The sequence below is a fragment of the Nelumbo nucifera genome, chromosome 8 (assembly GCF_055504915.1).
Source record: "Nelumbo nucifera cultivar China Antique chromosome 8, China Antique-T2T, whole genome shotgun sequence".
NCBI classification, from domain to species: Eukaryota; Viridiplantae; Streptophyta; class Magnoliopsida; order Proteales; family Nelumbonaceae; genus Nelumbo; species Nelumbo nucifera.
Genome location: NC_142656.1, coordinates 48,710,524 through 48,728,236, shown reverse-complemented (window position 1 = coordinate 48,728,236; position 17,713 = coordinate 48,710,524). Strand labels below are relative to the sequence as shown.

At 38.8% G+C, this 17,713-nt stretch overlaps 2 protein-coding genes across 2 annotated transcripts; both read right to left on the bottom strand.

The window, feature by feature from the left end:
- Positions 1 to 12,045: 12,045 nt before the first annotated feature.
- LOC104611755 (uncharacterized) lies at positions 12,046 to 12,969 on the bottom strand. Its single transcript, XM_010278954.2, has 2 exons — positions 12,476 to 12,969; positions 12,046 to 12,412 (listed from the first exon to the last, which is right to left on the bottom strand). Exons 1-2 carry the CDS (start codon positions 12,967 to 12,969, stop codon positions 12,046 to 12,048), a joined length of 861 nt encoding a protein of 286 aa, XP_010277256.2.
- A 3,308-nt stretch (positions 12,970 to 16,277) lies between these two features.
- LOC148789986 (uncharacterized) lies at positions 16,278 to 16,790 on the bottom strand. Its single transcript, XM_088893836.1, has one exon. It carries the CDS (start codon positions 16,788 to 16,790, stop codon positions 16,278 to 16,280), a length of 513 nt encoding a protein of 170 aa, XP_088749962.1.
- Between the last annotated feature and the right edge of the window lie 923 nt (positions 16,791 to 17,713).

The window sequence follows — 17,713 nt, the reverse complement described above, 5'->3', positions numbered from 1 at the left end:
AAGTTATCAGATTAAAGAAGGCATTATATGGCTTAAAGCAAGATCCGGGAGCTTGGTACAACAGAATTGACAGTTACTTCTCGGAGCAAGGATTCGGGAGGAGCAATAGTGAGCCAACACTCTACATCAAGACTCAAGGTACAAATGACACACTTATTGTCTCTCTATATGTTGATGATCTCATTTATACAGAAAATAATGAGAAGATGGTCAAGGAATTTAAAGAAGACATGATGAAGACTTTTGAAATGACCGATTTGGGCCTAATGCACTACTTTCTCGGGATTGAAATAACTCAAGAAGAAGATGGGACATTCATCTCACAAAAGAAGTATACAGAGACTCTTTTGAAGAAATTCAAAATGGAGGGCTGCAAAATAGTATCCACTCCATTAGATAATAATAAAGCATTCAAAAAAGAAGATGGCTCACCAAAGGCAGATAAGAGAATACTAAGATACTTGCAAGGTACAAAGAACTATGGAATTTGGTACAGTCACACATGACTCAAAACTCATTGGCTACATAGGCAGTGACTGGGCAGGATCAGTAGACGACATGAAAAGCACGTCAGGTTATGCTTTCACAATTGGATCAGAGATATTTTCTTGGGCTTCAAAGAAGCAAGCAATAGTTGCCCAATCATCAGCTGAAGCGGAATATATTACAGCAGAACCACAAGTGGGGGCTATAGAAATCTACTGTGATAGCAGATCAGCTATAGCAATGGCAAAGAATCCTATATTTCACAGCAGAACCAAACATATAGGCATCAAGTATCACTTTATCAAAGAAGTTGAAGGAAACAAAGAAATAGAACTCAGACATTGCAAGTCTGAAGAGCAATTAGCAGACATATTCACAAAGGCACTACCAAAAGACAAGTTCGAATTATTACGAAACATGATTGGAATTGCTGAAATGTGCACCAAGGAGGAGTATTAAATGCTGCTACACATTTTCAGAAACATTAAATCAGAATTCTCGAGTCATCCTTGAGAAGCAAAGAAATTAATGTAAGTCGAGTCTTCTTCCAATGTAAGTCGAGTCGTCTTCCGATGTAAGTCACTTTCCAAAATGAGTCTCTTTCTAATGAATGTCAAGGCACCACAAATGTGAGTCGGTTCATCTTCTACCGACTCTAGCTACTATAAATATCTCATCCTGTATTGCAAAGTTACATTTGAGAGAAACAGAAGAAACAAGCTATTGAGTTTTTCTCTCTTCTATTTCTCTATCGCATACTTTACTAATCCTGTTACTATCTTTTCTATTTATCATCAAATCATCAAAATGATACCTCTGTTGATGCTAATTTTGCTAGAACAAAGAATAAAAAATTTCAACAAGGTAAATACCCTCAGCAGTTTGCTCCCAACTTCAAATATGGTTACAATAGGGCTAGAGGTCGAGGACCCACCCCATTCACTCATCAATAGTATTACCAACAAAACAACTTTAATAATCAATAGCAGTTCCCTGGTGGTGGTCGTGAGAACTAAGATCCAGGAGTGGTTTGTCAAATCTACAATAAGAATGGCTATAGTGTGTTACAGTGTCGTAAGGCCAGGTATGTCTTTGGTTTTTAAAATGATAATAATCCTTTCAGTGAGTGATTTGGTAGACTTTCATGGAAGCGTCAATACCTTTAAATATCGGTTCAGACCACATAACGAGAACCAGTCATTCGATCTAACTTGGTATTTGGATTCCTGAGCTAGACACTACATGACTCTAGATATTGACAACCTACAAAATAGGTCTGTTCATAAGAAGGCCCAACCCAACCAAATCGACCAACTTGGACCGACCCAACCCGAGTCGGCTGGGTTTTCATCAGCACGGGTCAGTTTTGGGTTGTGCAAATTCCTAAACCGATGATTCGGGTTGGTTTCGGTTTTCACACAAGAAAACCAAAACCAACCCGAACCGAATCGACTTAATTCCTAGTTCAAACATGAAGTTCCAAAGCCCATTAGGCCACCTAGTTTTTGAATGGTTGCAAGAAACTTTGGATTAGTGAATAGTGATTAATGATCAACTTTTGTGATTAACTTTTCATTTAAATTTTATCATAGTAGATGGCTGAAATGATGTTCAATTTATGACTGTTTTTAAAATTAGCAAGATTTTATCATAGGGATGAACTTAGAACCGAAACCGACCAAAACTGACCCAACCCGACTCAAACCAACTTGGTCAGTTTTGCTTAACACTGGGTCAGTTTCGGTTTCTATGTCAGGTAATCCGACCAGGTCGGGTCGGTTGGAAAAACCGTAGTAAACTGACCCAACCCGACCTGTGAACAGCCCTACTACAAAATTAGTTAGAATATATGGGCTCCGATTAGGTTAATGATGGAAATGGGCATGGTCTGTGAATTTCACACACTGTGTCCTCTTCTTTATTATTTAATCAACATGCATTTACTTTGAATGATATTTGTCATGTTTCTGATATCTACAAGAATCTGATTTCAATTAGTCGCTTTACCAGAGGTAATGATTTATATTTTGAAATCCATCGTGATTATTGTTTTGTGAAGGAATATACATGGAGAATTCATCTTCGAGGGGCCAGTAGTGATCGTCTGTATTGCTTCTTGTCTTCAGCTACATTTTTAGATAAAGTTCCTCAAGCATTGGTGGGCGAACGAACTTCAGTAAAAAGTTGGCATACCTAGTTGGGGCATGTAGCACTTCGCATCATGAGAGAGATTATCTCATAGTATGATCTTCCCTTTAGTTCAAATAAGTCTGGTAATTTGATTTGTGAATCATTTTAGATGAATAAGAGTCATAGGGTTTCTTTATAGTCATCTTCTTTTTAGTCCAAGCGTCCTCTAGGTTTGATTTTCTCAGATGTGTGGGGACCAGCCCTTGTTCAATCAAATAGTGGACATTCATATTATGTTTTATTTTTTTACGATTATTCAAAATTCTCTTGGATTTACTTTATGGCTTGCAAATCTAATGTTTTTGATATTTTCCTAAAATTTAAAAGGAATGTTGAAGTTTTATTCAACACTAAAATTTGATCCTTCCAATCTACTTGGGGAGGAGAATACAGATAGTTGTCAAAGTACCTACTCTCATAGGGAATCACCCATCGAGTAATCTACCCTTACACTCATGAGCAGAATATATGGTACCGTGGAATGTAAGCACAGACAAAATTGAATCAACCCTCTCTCTATTGGCCTCCTCCAAATTCCCCTTTTCCTTCTAGGATGATGTGGCTAAGACAATAGTATATTTGATTAACAAACTGCCCACTTCCACACTCAACAGTCAATCTCCTTATGAACTATTATTTTAGCATACGTCAGATTACTCTATGCTGAAGTGCTTCAGTTGTGCCTATTATCCATTTCTCTGGCCTTACAATAATCACAAATTCATGTTCAAATCTCTGTCATGCATTTTTTTTGCTCAAGGCTTTCATCAAATCCCAGGCTATGATTTTCTTTGATACATTTAGTCCAATTGTGAAACCGGTGACTATTCACACTATATTGGCTCTTGCCTCTCTTGCTAATGGTCCATTTGGCAGTTAGATATTAATAATGCATTTTTACATGGATTTCTTGATGAGGATATTTATGTTCGACAACCAAGGGGTTTTAAGGATCCCTCTCAGTTGGACTATGTCTGCAAGATTCATAAGACACTCTATGGCTAGGCCTGTCAGTGGTACCTGGAAATCCGAGGCCCGATCTAATTATCTCGGATTTGAATGATGTATTTATGTAATTAAATCGGATTAAGGTGTTACAATCTACATCCGATTATTAATCGAATCAGATTCGGATTTGACCCCATCTGATCTTATTAAAATTCGAATCCGATTATATTATATTATTTATTAATTTTAATATATAAATTTTATATAATTATATTTAAAAATTATAAAAATCTATTCTATATATTATATTATATATGAATTGATATATGTAATAAATTTAGTATTTTATATTTATATTAATTTATTATATATATAAGTAGAAAAATAAATAAATTTTTAATTTTTCTGGTATTTTAGAAAATTTAGAGCAGAGTTGGATTAAATCTAAATCTGATCCGAGTCTGTTAGGATTCGAATTTGAATCCAACTCTTTAAATCTGAGGGGATTTTATATCGGATTCAGATGAATTTCTCAACAATCGGATCGGATACGGATTTTGCTACATTTGATCTGAATCCAATCTGATTACAGCTCTATCTATGGCCTTTGGCATGCTCCTCGAACTCAGTATTCCCAGCTTAGTGGTTGTCTCACCGATATGGGTTTCCGTCGCTCAACTATTGATCCCACTCTTTTGACCTATGATCTTGGTGGTGTCAAATTATTTATGCTTATTTATGTTGATGACTTGATTCTCACTGGGAACTCTGCTACTGCCATTGATAAATTTCTTGTTTCTCTATCCACTATTTTCCTGTTGAAAGATCTTGGACCGCTACACTACTTCTTAGGTATTATAGCGCATTTTTCTTCCACTAGCCTCTTTCTCTCTCAGCAACGATATATAGCTGAACTCTTGCGCCACCCTCATCTTGATGGCACTAAGCCTATGTCCATTCCTATGGTAACATCTCTCAAACATCCCAAGTTCTCTATCTCTCCTCTTGTCGATCCTATGGAGTATAAGAGTGTTGTCAGTGCACTTTAGTAAGTCACATTAACTAGGCCAGATGTCACTTTTCCAATTAACAAAGTCTGCCAGTTCTTACATTATCCAACTGAGGAGCATTGGAGTGTTGTCAAACGCATACTGCGTCAATGCTACTGTTGATCTCGGCTCTAATCCGATTGCCTGTAGTTCGAAGAAACAAGCAATGATTGCCCATTCAAGAATGGAATCTGAATATCGTGCCTTAGTTAACTTTATCACTGAAGTCCTTTGGATTCAGTCACTTCTTCGTGATTTGGGTTATTTGATCTCTACTCTAGTTGCTTGGTGTGATAACATTGGTGTGATAATTTTCTTAGAGAATTATCTACAAAGAAGCAACTTCAAATTCAGTACATTCCCTCCAATGATCAAATTGTTGATGCCTTACAATGTCTCTATCTACCAACTAGTTTGAGCTTCTACAAACCAAAACCAAGCTTCACGTTGCCCCGTTCAGTTTGAGGAGGCGTATTACGACTCCTACTTCAGATCGGCCAGGATAAGTCAAAAGAGGTTTGAATCTATCCAACCTCTCCTGGATAGTGTTTAAGTCTATCATGTAACTCTTACACTTGTCATGTAATCTCTACAAGAATGTGTTTGCATTTTGTTTTTTTTTCTATTACTTTAACTAATGTACAAATAAATGTTGGGTATGAATAGGAAATTCATGCACGTGAATCTCTCATGCGCATAGAAATCTAATACTCCCCCTAAAGTTGGAGAATTAATCGTATGAACCAACTTGGGTGTATGTTGCTGATGAAAAGTATCTTTAAACCAAACCGTTTGTGAACACATCGGCCAACCGTAAATTTGACGAGGAGTGTAGCACGAGATGATGAGTCTAGAATGCATCTTCTTACAAACCAAGTGGCAATCTATTTATATATGTTTTGTGCATTTGTGAAAGACCGAATTTCTATGATAATGGGATTATTGACATGATTGTCACAATGCAGTGTAACTGAGGGAGGACCGATGCCAATGCCAAGATCATTAGGAGATAGACTAGCCATTGTATTTTGCACGTAACAAAGGACATGGAACGATATTCAGCCTCGACAAAAGAACAGGATACCGTGGCCTGTTTATTGGATTTCCATGAGATTGGAGATGTGTCAAGTAGTGCAACCACCCTAGACGGAGTTATAATAGCTTGGAGAGTGAGATCATTAGTATAAGGGAAAAACAACCCATGACCAAGTGTACATTTGGCAACCCATGATCAAGTGTATACACACCTCGCTCGGCCAAGCATCCGTAGGCTTTTTGTCGGCCTACGGACACTTCATCTCAAACTCTTCGGGAATGTTGTACAGGGCTCGGATCCTAGCCATATTCTCGGGAGTCAGACTGCAAGGGGTGGTCCTAAACCGACGACCAGCCCGCACGGGAAGCTCTATCTCCACGCTCGAAGGACCAACCTCGGACTTCTTGACTTCGACGGATCCTCCCAACTCTACCCCCTCAAATTCCTTGGCCTCAGACTCATAATTGGTACCACTAGAACTAGACGAAGAAACAGAAGAAGAAGAAGAAGAACAGGAAGACGAGGAAGACATCTTACTGAACTTGAAGCCGCGGAATTAGAGGAGAAACTGAACAATGCCAACAACCCCTTGCCGAGCTCCCTAAGCAATCTCTCTCGCAAATGACGAAGGAGAAATGCCCTTCCTCCTCTTTTATTGCCTCCAGAGGCGCAAATTGAAGCCAGATTAACAGTAGAGATCAAGTGCCCCTCTAATGAAGCTCGGGAAGACCAATCGATGTGACTGTCACCGCACGCGTGAAACCTCGGGAACCGAAGCAACGCTCCTGACAAGCAATGGTACAAGTATTAACTACACTGGTTCATCCCAAAGCACCGGTCCAACCAAATCCACAGACCTCCTTGGTCTGCCCAAGAGCACTGGTCCAATCATGCCTTTAGACCTCCTCGATGCACCCAACAACGAATTCGACAGACCTCGGCCCCCGACCGAAGAGCCCACATTGCACCCTGATCGGGCACTCCTCCCTTCAACTTCAAAATTGAGGGAGTGGTGTTCGGATTCCGAAATTTCGAGTCTAAATTACTCAACCAAAGAACGAAGAGCCCTTCCGTGACGTAGCACAACCGAGCACTAGAGAAGCTCAGACTCCGAAGACCAACTAAAAGCTCCTCAGTGCCTAACCAAACTAAACGACTGCACAGTGCCTCGGCCGAGCACTCCTCTCCTCAACTCCGGAACTGGGGGACTGGTGTTCGGATTCCGAAATTATAATTCTCAAAGTTCCATAGCCGATGATCAAAGAACTCTTCAGCTGCATCCCGCATTGTGCGGACTCCAAGCTCTAACAAGCGCCGATGAATACTAAGTGCACTAGACGCTCAACCAGACTTCAACTTCGAGTTTCTCAGTCGAGGACTAAAGCAACTCTCCCGCACTACACTTCAGCCGAGCACTTCATTCCTCGACTTTAGAAATGGGGGAGTGGTGTTCATGGTTGAGCTAGCCTTAAATGCCACATGGCCGCCCAGTCACTGCCTAGTCACCTCGGCCACATCAGCATCGCCCTGCCAGCTCTGCGACATACACCGTCTCCACGGCCACGACCGCTCTACGCTACTTCCATAGCCCCCACCTTATCCTCTCAGCCACGTCAGTTCCACATAATACGGATAAGCACGACCAAGAATAGGAGAAGGGATGGGGACAACTCCACTAGGGATCAGGACTCTATCCCTAAGAGCTCGGCAGTTAACCTCATCCCGATACCCCCGGAGGCTTAATCTGATCAGGATATGGACCTTCAGCTATAAAGAGGTATCTCCCGTTCAAGGTAAGGGATTCCAACTTCTGGCACCCATACTGTTACTTTGCTCGAACCAACACCCTCATTGCTTGGCCCGGCCATCCACCACCTTCTACTGACTTGAGCATTGGAGTATCTACCTAGGGATAACTCCTCGGGCCTTTGACATCCTTCTCTTGATCACAGGTCTTGAAGTGCGGCTCCGTCCTTCCACCTCGGCTCCGCCCTGTTGGCAAGGACTATCTGACTACAACCTCGGTTCGTACACCACCTCGGATCGAACAACATCACAAACCAATTTCTAGGTGCCTAGGTAACATAAGGAGACTTGTGAAGTTTGCATACTTTGTTCCCCCTCTTTGGCAAAACCAAGTGGAATGTATATCTACATTTCCCCATCAAAATAACCATGGAAGAACACATTATTTATGTTCATTTGATAAAGAAACCAGCCAAAGTCTACAACAATATCAAGTAAAGCACACACCATAGTTAGTTTGCCGATTAGAACAAAAAGTTTCATTGCAGTCTTGTCCCTCTATATAGTTGAGTGAAACCTTTTACAACACGGCACGCTTTGTACTGTTCCACATAGCCACCAGATTTGTATTTAAGTTTATACACCCACTTACAACTTATCAGTCATTTTCTAGGTGGGACATCAATTATGGTCTAAGTACCATCTATTCAAGAGCTCAGATCTGAATAGCCATGGCGTCTCCCCACTTTGGATCCTTCATAGTGGTTGATAATGATTTTTGTTATAGACAGTTGTGAATGGACCTTAAAAAGGCCATAAGGGATGGTTGTACTCGTTGATATAATAAGAAGTGATGGAGGGCGTATAGGGAGGAAGGGCATGATGATGGAGGATTAAAGTGAAGGTTGTATGTCAGAAGGATGGCCAAGACAAAAATTCCATATTTACGAAGATTGTGAGGAATGAGGCATATGGTAGATCGACCAACAAGTAGTATGACCTGCCATGTTGATTACCCCAACCAATCTTCATCATTGTTGAAAGGTTTTATAAAACTCATTGATTAGGAAATAAAGTGTATTAATTTATTAATAAAAAGGACATTAAACTTGAAGTTGGGTATATGAAGAACATATTGTAAATAAAGGTATGAGAAAAGCCTAATATCACCAAATTAGGAATGGCAACGGGGCAGGGTGGGGAAAATGAGGCTCTCTCCATCCACATCCCCTTCCCCGCTAATGGGAATAAGGTTATCCCCATCCCCGCCCCCAGGGAGATCCCCATTTCCCATGATTTTTCATAATGTCAATCATTAGATTTTTGTTTTTTATTTTATTTAAAAAAATTAAAATAAAATAATTAAAATTTATAGTTCTATTAAAAAAGATTTAAACATATTCAACCATATTTTTTAAAATATTAATATATAAACATGTGTACATGTATACATATATAAATTTATGCATACATATATAGATATATATTAATGGGGATCCCACGGGGCAAGGATCAAGGTCCCCACGAAGTAGGGAGTGCTCTCCCCATCTCCACCAATGGGGTTGAAAATTTCCCCACTCCCACCCTGTTTAGGTGGGATCCCCATAAGGATTGGGGAAATGGGGAAAATTTCCATCCCTACATCAAATTAGGTGAACGACGGGCAAGGAGTCATCATGTAACTATGGATTTAAAGGATTAGTGAAGATATGTAATAACTATTTAATAGTGACTTTATTATTGAACAATCTAGAATAATCATCCTTACATAACTTAGAGACTGAAATTAAATTTCTCCTATACAAGGGTACCTAAAGACAATCTTTAAGTGTTAAAATTCTTACCCTAAATCCTAAGGCTATTGTTCATATAGTAACAGTTACAAGAGTTGCAAATGTTCCCATGTAAAGAATGACCACATCATCACATAATTTTCTACTTTCTTTGAACTCCTACAAAGTATTACATACATGAGTAGAGGGTCCAAGGTTAATACATTAGGATGCAAAAGTTACCAACATACTAGTATAAATGACAAGAGTTTCGAATATACATTTTTCTTCTTATTTAAGGAGTCCATATACCGAGAATAATTGTTTTTCTAATACCCACTCTTTTTGTAGAAGTGGCACTTATGTGTTTTGTTTTAAAATGCTTAAGCCTTGAAGCGTGAGGTGTATGCCTTGAGGCAACATACACAGGTTTTTCCTTAAGGCTTAAGCCTCAAAACTTTGGTTTGAGGCTTAATCCTTTGTTAGAATGAGGTGTAAGCCTCAAGCTTCAACGTGTGAGGTTTAAAAAGGCGTAAGCTCAAATATCAACATTATTTAGTGATTTATTAAAAAAATATACATATTTTTTTGCATATTTTATAGTTCAAAATATATAGATGAAGCACTTCAATAATTATCAGCCAAAATGATAGAAAATAAAATAAAAATAAATAAATCAGATTTTTTTTAAACAAAAAATAATTAAAAATTAAAAAATCACTATTCTACCAAAAAAGAGTTTGGAAATAAAAATAAGAAAATTAAAAATAAAATGGAACGACTACACTTGAACCGCAATCCAATTTCTCTTCTCTTCTCTTCCGTCCCGCAGTCCCGCAATGCTCCGGTACCCCACCTTTCGCTATTCCATCATGCAGAATCAAAGAGAAACAAGAATTAAAATGAGATAATGGATCAAGTAATCAAACGAAAAGTAAAAAATAATGAAATAGATCCGAAAAAAGTAAATAAAAATTGTTCTCCGTGCTTCATCGGTAGCGGTGCCAAAAACTTGGTGTGATCCAAAGCGTGCCATTAACCACTTCGGAACATCAGTTTAAACATTTATAATATTATCTGACTCTCAAACAAATACTAACGCAATAAATGGGTGAGAATGGGTCGTATCCATAGGGAAGCGGGGGAAAAATTAATATACACTCAAATCCGGACAATAGAACACAAGAGGGAAGTGCAAAAAATATAAAAATTAATTAATTAAACTAAGAAAAATATAGAATTCGATCAGTATTGAAAGTTAAAAGTGTACAACATAAATAAATAAACAAAAAGTAACGAAATAAAAATCTGTAATCCGGTCAGAGGTAGCAGTCTCCGGATCTCTTCTTTGAGACTCGAACTTCTTGAGCTAGGCCTTCCATCTTACCTGGCCGAATTGCATATCTATAGAAAACAAAACGAAAATCAAACGGAATGGAAATAAATTGTAGAAAGTAAATAACAAAACTGCAATCGAAAGAACAAAAATTAAAACTAAAATAAAGTAAAAGTGCTTGGGATCCGATTCCAGAGGTGGCAGTAGTGGTGTTGGCGAACTACAAGTAGGAACCCCTCCTCTTGCCTGGGCGTTCTCCTCTTCCTCTAACCTTGAACTTCTGAAGATCAGGCTTCCGTCTTACCTGGGGGCAAAATCCAACCCTTTCTTATGAGCCCTTGGGTCCTTTTTATAGAGAAGAGTGGATACAACTAGGATTAGAGAGAAAGATGGGGTGGTAGTTGGGTTTGAGCAAAGATATGGGCACCCTAGGGTTTTTAATGGAGGATGAGGATGGTTTTAGGGTGATCCTAAGGTTGAGATGAAAAGGAGAAAGCACCCAATATTATGTATGGCTGATATTTAATGGCTAAAGACTGAATGGTGAAGATTAGAAGTGATGTGGCTCCTAGGGTTAGAATGCTAAAAAGGGAGTGCCCTAGAATGGATGGTGGAGAATAGAAGGGATGGAAGGTGAGGATTTAACAGTTAGGGGCGGCTAGGGTTTGTTAAGAGTGAAAAGAATGGGTTAAAAGGTGCCCTAAAGTTTGCTAAGGCATGGGGAGCATGGTAATATAGTTGGAGGGGCGCCAAATTGGGTTTAGCAGCTAGGAGGCGACCTTCTACTTTCAGTTTTTCACAAAAACACCCCCTCTCTCAGCTGGACTTCACACCAGATTCCCAAAATCTGCATTTCAGACATAAAAACTTCTCAGTTTTCCCCAGAATTTGCACAAAGTCCCTTAGAGGCCATAATATTGCATTTAATTGGGAAAATGACACATATTGACTATTCTAAGGTCGAAAATACCCCTGAATTGATGCCCTTAAGGCATCAAAATGCAGAGTTATCACTTGGCCTTGGCCTAACTACCACGATGGGATGAAGAATCAACCAAGTGAGCTAAGGCAATTGCCTCCCTTTCCCTCTTGCTAAGGAAAGGGTCCTCGAGCCCTCGGTGGTGAAAATTGGCCTTAAACCTAACTTCCTTATCTTGAATCCCAAAGCGAGCAGCTAAGTAAGAAACAACGAGTTTTTTCTACTACTTGCGACTTATCGAGGGGGGGAGGGGCATCAGCCCCTAGCACAACAAAAAAGAAAAAGTAAGAAAGAAAAAAGTAGGAAAAGGCACAAGATAGACAAAAAACTCTATGTTTCCATTGATTGGCACAAGAAAAATGTGAATAAAATTATTATCCTCTTTATCATGTATAAAATTGTAATCTATACATTTTGATTATTGTATACTGTAATTACATAAGCAAACCCTAAAAATGTGGTTGCCCATGCTAATTTTGAGTCGTCAAAACAGGTAAAAATCTTTAGCTGGTGAGGACGTTGAGTAGAGAAACTCTGGTCTGTATCAGACGCCTAAAAAGGAAGTCCAATCCTTCTTCGAGGCTTTCAAGGCTAACCTCCAGATCCTTCAACCTTTTCTCTGTCAAATGTGAACTTTCAAGCTCGGCATCTTTGCTTGGATTGCAGCGAGACAAGGCGAAGAGTACAACATCAACAGATTCCACCTCATTCATGCTCTCCTCATGTCTGTCACAAACTACTACTCCTCTATGCATCAGCTTTGACACCAAATCCCATCGACCGACCTTTGGCTTTGACATTGGTGTTGACAACAATGACAAGATAGCCCGGAAGACAGAAATTGCAACACTGCAGACTTCTCTTAAGACCCTAACCACCATTGCTGAGTCATGATCATGATCTAAGAGAGGACAGGCTACACACTTCTCTTACAGACGTTTCAGCATTTTAAGGCAGCAGCTAACATCCTTCTTCACCCTTTTCTTGAAGGAAATGTATGTTGCGATCTTGTTCCCCAGCATCTCCTCAAATTTTCTTCTGCGAAGTGCTGAGTGAATATCAAGGACATTTTCCTTCATTTGAAGCAAAATATCCTTTGTAGTGCTGCCTATATCCAGCAATGTGACTGATCCCTCTATCAACTCATCCACCCATCCATCCAGTTGATGGTGGACCAAGGTCTGCGGTGTTTGGGGCATCTGAAGAATAGACTCCACACATTTGTACAACTCAACAAGGCCCAATAGTGCAACACTGATCGACTCTCCCTTCAATGGAGATCCCGATTGTGCTGTTGACAAAGACTCTAAGGCTCTAAGCCTGTTCAGCTCTTCTTCAATGTCGGTTGCAGTAGGATGGGATCGGGAGGGCATGCTAATGGAGCGAACATGATAACGACTTTCGGGTATTTCAGTTGCATCAGCCATCTTTTACTTCTTTCTCTGCAACAGATCGACTGGGTAGATGTTCTTCAGAGAGAAGATCTTTAGATTGGAGAAAGGACTGATGTTTCTCTCTAGGCCCTTGGAACTATTTATAACGCAACACATACAAGGATCATGAGAGAAGAGACAAGGAGCATCTTGCTGACTTGGAATCACCATGTCCATATAATGGGCATGTGATATCAATATAATTGTTCCTATACTCGGTGATGTTGTCACATTTCTGGCTTACTATTCCCAAATTTCAACCATATTTTAGTTCATTCATTCATGTGGCTACGTGATTGATGGACACTTCTATGTGATCAGTAAGCTTATTCATTAACTGGTAGACCATCCCCATGTCTCCCAACACACCACCGTTCCCAGCTACTTTATTATTCTTGCTGTTGGAAATCGACCTAATGCCACTAATTTTCCAATCTAATAAAATGTGTCTTTCTATATTTGTCTCAACCCAAAGGACCAGCAGACCATTAACACCAATAAGCAAATTAAGCAACTTTGGCCACATGGGAAACAAGATCAAAAATTTTAATTTGAAATAAATGGGATCAAGATCATGGGTTAGATTGATTTTGTAATCAAGTCCGGAATACCTTTATTGGCAGTCCGGAATTGTCATTTTGTAAGTTAGTCAAAATTATAACGGTTGAAGTCGACATTTTGTGTAGTTTATGGATGAAGGTTAAATGAAGTAATTTCTTTATGATTTGATAGCGGTGAGCATAATTCGGTTAAAATCGAAAAACCGAAATAAAATTTTGGTTTTGGTTTAATTAGTTCGGTCTAATTGGTTTTTCGGTTAGTTTCGGTTTTATTATTTGGTTATTTTGTATTTTGGTTTTTGGTTTTGGTTATCATAGTTAATAAATTGGTTAAGCGAAAAAACTGATTTAATTGTATAGCTATATATTTTTAATATTATTTATATTATAATTTATATTTTTATATTCAATATTTAAGATATTATGCAATATACATCATAACTTCATTTAATGCCAAGTTTCCAATAAAAAAAGTAAAACTTAAAAAAGTGATAGACCAGTAAAGAAAAGCAAAACTCAAAAGAGTGAACGACAAGTAAACTATTGGGCATTGGCTGGCACCGAAGTCTAAGCATCTTCCTTCCTCAATCGTCTCTCTCTCTTACTATATCTCTCTGACTCTCTCAGTCTCTCTAGTTTCTCTCTAAAGACTCTAATCTCTCTGTATTTAGAAAGAATAGGTTGGCCGCTAGCCTACTGTGATGCTGCTGCTTGCTAGGTGAGGGGCTGACCAGCTGAGGGCGTCTTCTTCCCTGCCCTGTTGAGTAACTACTCACCGCCGAGTGTGATGGCTGCCGGCTGCTTCTGCATCTGCTTTGCCTCTACCAGTTGCCCCTGTCGGCTGCCAGCTACCGCTGAGGGCATCTTCTTCTTCTTCTTCTTCTCTATTTTCGATAGAACACAAAAGGCTTGACTTAATTTTAGTTTTAACCGAAATATCTGAAATAACTGAAAAAAATTTCAATTCGATTTAATTGGTTTTTACATATTTCGGTTTTGGTTCGGTTTGCCATCTTGTTAAATTGGTTTTGAAAATTTCGGTTTTTCTGGTTCAGTTTTGAACTGCAAAAACCGAATGCTCACCCCTATGATTAGATGCTCATTTCCAATCGACCTGATCATTCAACCTAGAAAGACTAAAAGGTAGGCCATTCACATGACTCATCATGAATTTCCATCCCTCAACCTAGTTTGCATCCTTTTCTAATAATAGAGCTCCTTGAAAATAAGAAAAATTTTTAAAATGCAAACATTGTAGAATGTGAATTTTGTGATGCAAACACTAAAACATGTATTTAGGAATGGAAATTTTCCCATCCCATTAGGTCGGGGATGGTGGTTGATAGTGATACCCAACCAGGGACAGGCTAGGATATGGATAGGAGTGAATTCCCTAGAATCCCAACAGGAGCAGGAGGCAACTCTAGACTCGATATATAAGTGGTGATGATTCAGAATGGTGTGCTTTGATAGTTAAGATTGTCTTCCGGAATGCCAAAGAGGGAAGAAGCTAATAGATCTATAAGATGGTGTTGTAGTGAAGCCTCGGAATCGAGGGAGAAGCAGCACTCAAGGTAGAGGTTGTGTAGTGTTGCATTCTTTTTCAAACCCGAGTATGGGTGGTATCCCTGCTCAAACATTTAGTGGCTCGAGTTCTAGTTTGTATTTGGCTTGTGTGGTCTATGTATTGTTTGGTGGGTATTTTGTTGTGGTTTGGACTATTTTGTTGGTATTTTGTTGTGGCTTGTATGGATGACTGGTGAGTTCATTCTTGATTGAGTTAGTCTATCCTATATCACTCCAGATCTCCTACCCACAAAATCTTTTCACATCCCTACCCAAAAGACATCATCTCCATATGTTGGCAACCTCATGAATAACAAGGAAAATATTTTTTAACGCATGCAGTAGTGTCCTATGGGTAGGCATGTGGAATGAATTTGTGGGTGGGAGATCCAAAATCATTGTAAACACACAGTGAGCACACCCCTATTCAGGATTACGGGTGTTCTCGGTCTCACTCAGTGCGGCTTAGAGAAGATTAATTTCAGACCAAACTAATAAATTATAGTTTGAAAAATTCCCAAATCAAAGCAAACCACTTGACATGTAAATCAAACAAGACCAAACCGTTTCATTATGTATTAATGTGGTTTCTGATAAGGTTTAGGGAACTTTGGAACATCCTTTGGTTATATTGGGCTTAACCCAATTAGATATCCCAAATAACAGTCCTAAAAATTAAAACATCCAAAAAGTAGAAAAGGCCTTACCTATCAGAAACACATGATATTTCCGTTATCATAGTCAAACACTGATATTTATTGCAAAGACTTCCCAATTCAATTATATGGGCAACAATCTTCAAACCATTTACAAAGAATGCCAATTCTAAGATGAATCTAAGGGGTGGTTCGACAAATTGATTTTGTTTTTCAAAACAAAAACAAAAGCAATGAGAATTGGAAAGCGGAAGTTTCCAAAATAGTGCGTATATACCCATTGTCAATGGACTAATAAGTTCTAATAAGCAAATTGTTCAAATGAAAAAAAAAATAAAAAAACAAAATTTAGATCTCAAAGAATAACAAGAAGAATGTAAACAAATTTGTGATCCACTTCATCATGTATAATATTTTGATCTCTATACATTTCAATTCTTGTATAATGTTTATATAAGCAAACCCTTAAAAATGTAGTTGTCCATGTTGAGTTTGAGTGGTAAAAACTATTGAAGAATCTCTAGTGGATAGGGATGTTAAGCAAAGAAACTCTTGTCTCTGTCAGCCGCATAAAAAGGAAGTCCAATCCTTTTTCAAGGCTTTCAATAGGGCTAACCTTCAGATCCTTCAACCTGTTTTGTGCCATTTGTGAACTCTGAACCTCAACATCTTTGCTTGAATTGCAGCGAGACAGGGCCAAGAGTGCAACATCAAAAGATTCCACCTCATTCAGGATCTCCTCTTGGCTGTCACAACCTACTACTCCTTTATGCATCAGCTTTGACACCAAATGCCATTTACCGACCTTTGGCTTTGACACTGGTGTGGACAAGAATGACAAGAGAGCCCGGAAGATAGAAATTGCAACATTGTTTACTTCCCTAAAGACTTTAACCACCACTGCTGAGTTATTATCAAGATCTAAGAGAGGACAGGCTACACACTTCTCTTCCAATTGTTTCAACGTTTTAAGGCTTCTAGCATCCTTCTTCACATTTTCTTCTATGAAGTGCAGATTGAAGATCTTGCACATTTTCCTTCATTTGAGACAAGATGTCCCTTGCAGAGCTACCTATATCCAATAAGGTGGCCGATCCCTCTATCAACTCGTCCACCCATCCATCTAGTTGATGGTGGACAAGGGTCTGTTTTGTTGTTCTTTGGCATCTGTTTTTATATCATCATCTAATTTGGAGCCAAGAGCCTATAGTTCATATTTGAACCCTATTATCTTCATGGCATAGTCATGAACTGGTTGGTTCTCAGACATCCTAGTGGTCATCAACAATTTGAAGACCTTTTATCATGTAGAACGATTGTATTCCTCATACATGGCCTTCATGCTATCCAGAATTTCTTTACATATTGTTATTTTATCAAATTGTCTCTAAATAGAGTTGTCTAGTGATACGATGATGTAACAATGGGTAAGAGAGTTCTTATCTTTCCATTCCTAACATTCCTTCTTTCTAGCCTCAAAATATATTCCATTGGAATGTTCCGGTGCCTTTTCAATGACAATTTTATGTAGTTTCTTGGATGTGAGCACCAAGTTAAGGTTGCAAATCCTGTCTATGTAGCCTTTGAGTTTGTTATCATCTAGCAATTTAGTGAATGGTCTATGTGTCATTTCTGACAAATAGAACGAGTAATTAGTCTACAAACTAATTATTGTTTCATGTTATATACCATAGAATGGAATCTTATCTATGTTTCATTTGCATTTGTTCATCTCTGAGATTTCTCTCTATCTCTGGGATGAAGACATTATTCATGACTCTAGAAATGTGAGGAATTACACAGGTGCATGGGGCAAAATGTTTCAGCTGCATAACCCCATCACTTTTTGTGAAGGATCATGAATCTACCCATGCTTGTCTCGGGACCTTCCTCTTTGGCCTCCATTAGAAAAGGTTCATAGCCATTTTAGGTTAAACATTTCTAATCGGTAAGTGC